This window comes from Euprymna scolopes, chromosome 27, assembly GCF_053919585.1.
Source record: "Euprymna scolopes isolate OS-2025 chromosome 27, ASM5391958v1, whole genome shotgun sequence".
Classification (NCBI taxonomy): Eukaryota; Metazoa; Mollusca; class Cephalopoda; order Sepiida; family Sepiolidae; genus Euprymna; species Euprymna scolopes.
In genome coordinates this window covers 50860216-50867374 of record NC_136508.1, presented here as the reverse complement: position 1 = coordinate 50867374, position 7159 = coordinate 50860216, and the positions used below count along the sequence as shown (strand labels likewise).

Genomic DNA, 7159 nt, shown 5'->3' with positions numbered 1-7159 from the left:
CTTAAATTGTTAGGTGAAAGTAAAACAAGTTTATTCCCCTCCCCATATTAAGAATGTGTTTCTAAATAATAAAGTTATTATTTAAACATGGTCCGTAATCTGCATAAGTACCGGTTAAAGTCAGGTATTATTGCCCTTTCGTGTTTGTATCCCGTCCCAAGAAATAAATTCCGGGAATAGTTTCCTGCGTCACCGTTGTAAAAAAGAACACATTTGAATGGATCATGATAAAGTATCTATCTTTAGTAGCTTATAATAGAGTATTAACTAGTGAAGATGATTAGAAAGTCATGAGTTTGGTTCTTACTTACAGCTCAATTCTAGTGGCCTCATACCAGACTTAGAAAAACATAATAGGTATCCATTTGGCAATCCAATGAAAATGAAAAACAAAAAGTTCAAAATAAAGATAAGTATTTATTTTTTTTTTTCAGACAAAAATGCAAAATTAGAAAAGTATTTTTTTTCTTCTTCTTTGTTTTTTCTTCTTTGTTTTTTCTTCTTTGTTTTTTCTTCTTTGTTTTTTCTTCTTAACCGAAAACAGAAAAAAATATTTTTGTTCCAATCCCCCCCCCCCCAAAAAAAGTGTCCAGATTAATTCCTCCCAAGTTGTCCTTTAAAATTTTTGGGTTTGTATTAAAATCCACAGACGTACAAAAAAGTGTATGTATATATATATATATATATATATATATATATATATATATATATATATATATATATATATATATATATATAAAGGTATTAGTGGTTTAACTCATTTTAAAACGTTTAATCGGTTATATATATATATATATATATATATATATATATATATATATATATATATAACAAATAAATGTTATCAAAGACAAGACAAGTTATTCTTCTACCTATCTGGAAAAGTTTTTTATTGGTTTTACTCACTTTAAAACATTTAATCAGTTCGAAAATCATACAGTGTTTATCAGTATATGTGAAAAAGACAAATGGCAGCAGCTGACTGTTAAATACGTTAAGTGTGAAAAAATTACTTAAAATTAAAAAAATTATACAAAATACTGTTAGAAACCTACTCAATATATGTTAACATGACGTATATAGACTGAGTTTCCAACAGTATTTTGTATAATTTTTTTTACTTTTAAGTCGTTTTTCCAAACTTCATGTATTTAACAGCCAGATCGCCACACTTTGTCTTTTTCACATATACTGATAAACACTGTGTGATTTTCGAACCGATTAAACGTTTTAAAATGAGTTAAACCACCAAAAGCTTTTCTAGGTAGGTAGAAGAGTAACTTATCTTGCCTTTGATAACATTTATTTGTCATAATTTTTTAATGTCTGACCATTTTTTTCGTACATTTGTGGATTTTAATATAAACCCAAATGTTTATTGTTGAACTTTTTTTTTTTTTTTAAATTCTAATCATCATCAATTAGGGAAGAGATTATTTATACAAACATTTTTTAATCTGAAAAGCTGACTCTAACTATATTATAGCGTCTTTCTTTTTATTCTTTTTCAACCATTAAAGACTGAGAATGGATTTCATGAAAAAAAAAAAAAATACCTGTTCAATTTTTAACAGGAGGTTCAATTTTTTACGAAAAGATGGCTTTTATCAACTTTTATCCATCAATTTATTTAATGTGTATCTGTACTACTATATATTAAAAAAAAGTGATGGAAATATTCAATTTTTAGGAGGGGGTTCATATTTCTATGCAAATTTAACATACTCTTCCTCTCCACACGCACTTGATTTTTCAACGAGTTTTTAGCCAAAAATAATCTCACTTTGAAATTTCAGGCGGGGAGGGGGGTCATTTTATGTTAAACTTAAATAGCAAGCTGAACCCAACTTTAAAAATTGAACAGCTAGATTTTTCATACTGTGTTTATAACTGCAGAAGTTGGTGTCCAAATGACAACATAATCCAAATATTTTTTTTGCCCCTAAACATTTTTTTTTTGTTATTAAGGGAGGGGGGGTCACCATTTATTAAAGCTGAAAGGCCACTCGAGGCAAATATTTTAGAGGATGATAAAGAAACTCACAGGAAATATCGACTAGAGTGATCCAGATAATTTATATCAAACTTGCCCGATCGTAAAATACGCATAAATATTATATTTTGATTCATACAGAAACTGAAACGTGTGCTTGGAAGTATTATGTTTTTTCTAAACCATTCACTTTGTGTAAGTAAAAAAAAAAAAAATTCTCGAGCTGAGATCGAAACCAAAACTCAAAGACAGTGAGGTAAGTACGATAACCATTCGACCAGCGTGACACAATCTTTAAAAGGTGTTTTAAAACCTACTTATTCTATTCATAAGTAATCTGTAATGTGACTGATTGATGCATGTGCATTCGTGAAACAGTGTAGCACAGTTAGACTCCCGTATACCAATTTTACAATTTTCACCCCTTAGCATCCCTTTTTTTTCTGGAAGAAAACGGATTAAAAAGTTTTCCACGTGTCTGAATATCCTATATACCAAATTTCAAGTCTGCAGATCAAAAATTCTTTGAGTATATAAGTTGAGAATTGTCTTCACACACACACACACACACACACACACACACACACACACACACACACACACACACACACGTTCTCACTTTTATAGATATATAGATTTAGATATCAAATTGAACTCCCTGCTACAAAATTGGAAAAAAAAAAAATCGATTATTATTTTTTTTCTTTTTGTAATTCTGAAATGTTTGTGAGTAAATGATATAGAAATGAAGATTTACAAAAACAAAAACAAAAAAAAAGAAAAGAAAAGAAAAGAAAAAACGAAATTAACAAACATTTCAGAAACGGGCAGTTGAATACATTGTATATGTCAATCAGAAAAATGTGTTATTTCTTATCATCGATGTTGCTTTTTTTTTTTTTATATATGGGTCACCACTTATTAAGGCCTGAAGGCCACTCGAGGATAAGGGTTATTGAGTGTACAGTAGTCAATGGGATAATTTTGCAGTAATCGTTAGTCTCTATTTCTATATCCAGGTTTAAAGTGGCTTTAGGCAAACATTCAGACTATGTAGATGTAAATATCTTCTCTATGTTATTGTTTTGTCAAATAAATTTGATTTAATGTGACTTTTTCTTTTGTTAGTTTTTCTTACAAGTAATTAAAAAAAATGAGAGCCATCAAATAGGAGAAATAAGTGAAACCGTTTTTGATCGATACCGCTTAACCTTGACCTTTACACATGCATATGGCATTCTGTAAAAAAAAAAACAAAAAAAAAACAATGGACCTGAAGAATATCGCCCCCCTCCCCCCATCTCTCTAATTTTTTTATTTTCATCTTTTTAAAAAAAATTTCAGCAAATTATCATTAAATGCTCACTAGTCTACGAGATTATCAAAAAAAAAAAATTTAAAATGGGGGGAAAAAAGTGAAAAAGTCAATATTTAAATACATTTGTTGAGGGTGCTCAGTTTCAAATGCAACGTTCTAGTAAATCGCTCACACTATTCAGAACCACACAACCTTTTGAGGTCAAATTTTGCGAATTCAGCTTTTTTGTAAAAACAGTTTAGCGTTTTTTCAGATATTATTTTAAAAAGCGAAATTCAAAAGAGGCTAAACTGGTTTAAAAAAGCTAAATTTGCGAAATTTGTGGTTCTAAAATGTGTGATCGATTTACATTTACTAAAACGTTGGATTAGAAACTAAGTACCCCCAACAGATATTTAAATATTGACTTTAAAGTTTTTTTTTTTTGATAAGCTGGTATACGAGTGTCCATTCGGTAATAATTTGCTGAAAAATTGAAAAAAAAAAAAAAAGATGTAAAACAAAAAAATAGAGTGGGGAGGGGAAAGATTCTTCAGGTTCCCCCACCAAAAAAACCCGAATTGTTGAGTTTTTTGCAAGCAAGATTTAAGTTTTAATGTAGGTCAATTGATATCAATCAAAAACTGTTCCTTTTGCTTCACCCATTTGCTGGGGTCTTTAAACCCTAATTGATCCCCCCCCCCCAAAAAAAATAACAGCAAAACATCTACTCTTAGATATCCATACAACGCTGGAAAGAGAATAACTTTACTTCTCCATTCGATTGTGCTACGACCATTTCATGTTTGGTAGAATCTATGCATAAAGCAGTCGGATTCTGAATCCCATCAAATGCTGTTAAGAACTCACATTCATAAACACCGTCCGGACTTAAACGGTGGATTTTATCAACTTTTCCATCAGCAACGTAGATATTTCCGTCCATATCAGTAGAAAGACCCTTTGGATCAACAATAGTCATTTGTTCGGTGTTCTGGCGCTTGAACCTCTGTCCTCCTTCGCCATCGTAGCCTGAAAGAACCTTGTCCTGGCAGCTGGAGACGATTATATCTGCATAGAGTGAAGTGGTTATGTTTGCTTCTCTGCCCTTGATGTGTGGCAAGATGCTGTGGACAATCTCTCCCGTATAATGGAAGACATCAATTGTTGGTGGGCCGAGAGGGCATAGGCAAAGACCAACTAAAGTCCAACCAAGACCTGAGGACAACTTATGGTACTGCTTCACAACAGACAAGTGTCCAGTGATCTTCATCGATTCATTAAAAGAGATGAAGAGAATTTCATATTTTTTGAAAAGTGGCACCGCAATTTGGCTGTTCGAAATCAAAGCCATGTCACCTGGTTCTGAACGCAACTGAAGGAGATCCAGAAGTCGTCCATCCCGAGCAAATTTCTTAATGTTCCAATTTTCAGAGTCTGCGACCAAAATGGAACCATCCGGAGAGAATATTATACTTCTTGGATCTCCAACTGTTTCTACGCCGGGAATTATTGATTGGAAGCTCCCCAGAAGGTCGGTATAGATTTCTCTTATCTTGACTTTTTTTTTCTCTTCCTTCAAAACACTTTCAGGGTTTTCGGCTATTTCTTTCAAGTAATGGTTTGGAAACGTCTGTTTCCTTTCAGTTGGCACCCGAAGACTGCTTCGCAGAATCTTAGTGCAAGAAATATCCGCTGTGTTATTGGTGTTGGATCCAGAATGCCCTAACTGTTTTGTTGAGTGCTTGCTCTCTGATTCTAGTAGCGGGGCAAAGGTCACAGATTTGGTGATCTGCTTAATGTCTGGCGGTTTCTGGCTGTACACTGACACAGCGCTTTTATTTTTTCTCAGCGAGAGTGAATGACAGAAGAGCTGGTATTTCACAGACGTCATGGATTGCTGAGTAATAAGAATACTTTCTTCTAAACAACTGTTCAAGATGGATTTGAGTTTCGTGCTGTTAAGGATATTGAGCAGGAAGACATTATCAGGGAATAGGTCTGCCCATTCTTCAAATGGCTTCGAGGTGTCTCTTGGCTTGATAGACCGAAGACATTTCGGACAGGGGAAAGAGAGTTGCGTTCCTTTCAGTTTCGAAGGAATGTATTCTCGCAGACATTCATGACAAAAACTGTGCAAACACGGCAAAGCTTTGGGATTATTCACTTTGCCATCGCAGAGATGGCACTCCAGAAGATTTCGATAGACAGAACTTTGAGGAATCATACTCTGGAAAAGAACTCCAAGACTATCGAGAACTGATTGGGGCTCTAACTGAGCTAACGAGTTGAGTGGTTCTTTCTTGTTAATCTGATACTCGTTAACTTGAACCATTCTGGGAAGAGTAGTGCAAGACAAATAAAAGACTTCTGTTTTTCTATTATCTTTTTTTTTTTGTATTTCTCAAAGACTTTTTTTATTTTTCAAAATCTCCAAATTTATTTATTTTCATTATAGAGACATCCTCTAAATTATTTGTGTAAGGATGATGTTGTTGTGAACGTGTTAGTTTTGTAAGTGATTTTAGAAGAATGAATCTGAACACACTTTAAAATATCTACACTTTATATAGTATCAGTAAAGATCTGTGGCATAACGGATAAAGTACTAGGTAAAAATTCAGGTCAAAGGGAAACTCTTCTGGAGGGTGAAGGTCCAATCCTTCATGTGGGGGATACTAAGAATTGTAAATTATTCAAAATTTCTATCCGGCCGTGGCTGAGGGAACAAGAACATGCTACTCCTGTGGATTAAATAAAGGGTTCCGTTTGAAATTCCTGAGTTCAGTAGAAAGATTCCCGAGTTCGACAGAAAGATTCACGAGTTTAACAGAAGATTCCTGAATTTGACAGAAAGATTCCTGAATTCGACAGAAAGATTCCCAAGTTAGAAAAATTCCTGAGTTCGACAAGATACTCCTGAAGAAGGTTGGAGGTTACGTCGGCCGAAATGTTGTGAAAATAATACTCAAGATGAGAACAGTAGTTGAAAGAATCCAAATAATACGAATTTAGTTGTTTCTGTTGCCGTTTCTGTTGCTTTCTCTTTGAAAATTCTCATTGGTTTTCCTGCATGAGTCTGATTATCTTTGCCAAGTGTTAATATACTTATTGGAATATAACTTCTGGTTTTGAAATGTACACATTATTTTTTGTTTTGTTTTGAAAAAAAAAATTACATCTTATAATTAATCAGCTTCTTTCTTTGTGTCTCTTTTAATTGTTTGTTTTAGGATATTACAGGGAAAATTTTTTTCAAAAATTGTTCTCGTCAAAATCTTTTGAAATAAAATCAAAAGTTATCAACAAGAAGTATTACATGTGTCCAAGATAGCTTACGAAATGATTTTTTTTTTTGTATTTGCGTGTGTGTGTGTGTGTGTGTGTGTGTGTGTGTGTGTGTGTGTGCCTTAATTCCAGGATGGACGCCGAAAATATTTATGTTCCTAAATTCCAAAATGGCCGCCGAAAAGACTTTTGTGTCCAAAATGGCCTTCCATAAGATTGTTTCTAACAGCAAGCAAACAAACACCACACTTGCCTCAAAACAAAACTAGAATGTTGTAGTTTTGAGCATAAGAACAAACACAAACTGGAGTTAAGTAAATTACTTATGCTGACAACCAGAAACCAATCAGATCCTTCCGCTTAACCCTACCCTCAATCTGACTAGCAACTTTCACGCACTCCCCCTTCATCTAAGTATATCTACTCTGACCACTACTGACACTGAAAGGTGATTTTTTTTTTCTTTTTGTAGGAGAAGTGCTTAATACCCTCTCTCCCGTCCCATGTGTTCCAAGGTGAAAGTCTCAATAACCTGCAACCGGTAATCATAGTGTCATTACCCTGCACAGCCATCCAACCAC

At 33.6% G+C, this 7159-nt stretch overlaps 1 protein-coding gene across 1 annotated transcript; it reads right to left on the bottom strand.

Annotated features, from left to right (window-relative positions):
- Positions 1 to 1895: 1895 nt before the first annotated feature.
- LOC145248850 (uncharacterized) lies at positions 1896 to 6826 on the bottom strand. The gene has a single exon (XM_080110573.1). The coding sequence runs from the start codon at positions 5623 to 5625 to the stop codon at positions 4024 to 4026; it is 1602 nt and encodes a 533-aa protein (XP_079966699.1). The 5' UTR covers positions 5626 to 6826; the 3' UTR covers positions 1896 to 4023.
- Between the last annotated feature and the right edge of the window lie 333 nt (positions 6827 to 7159).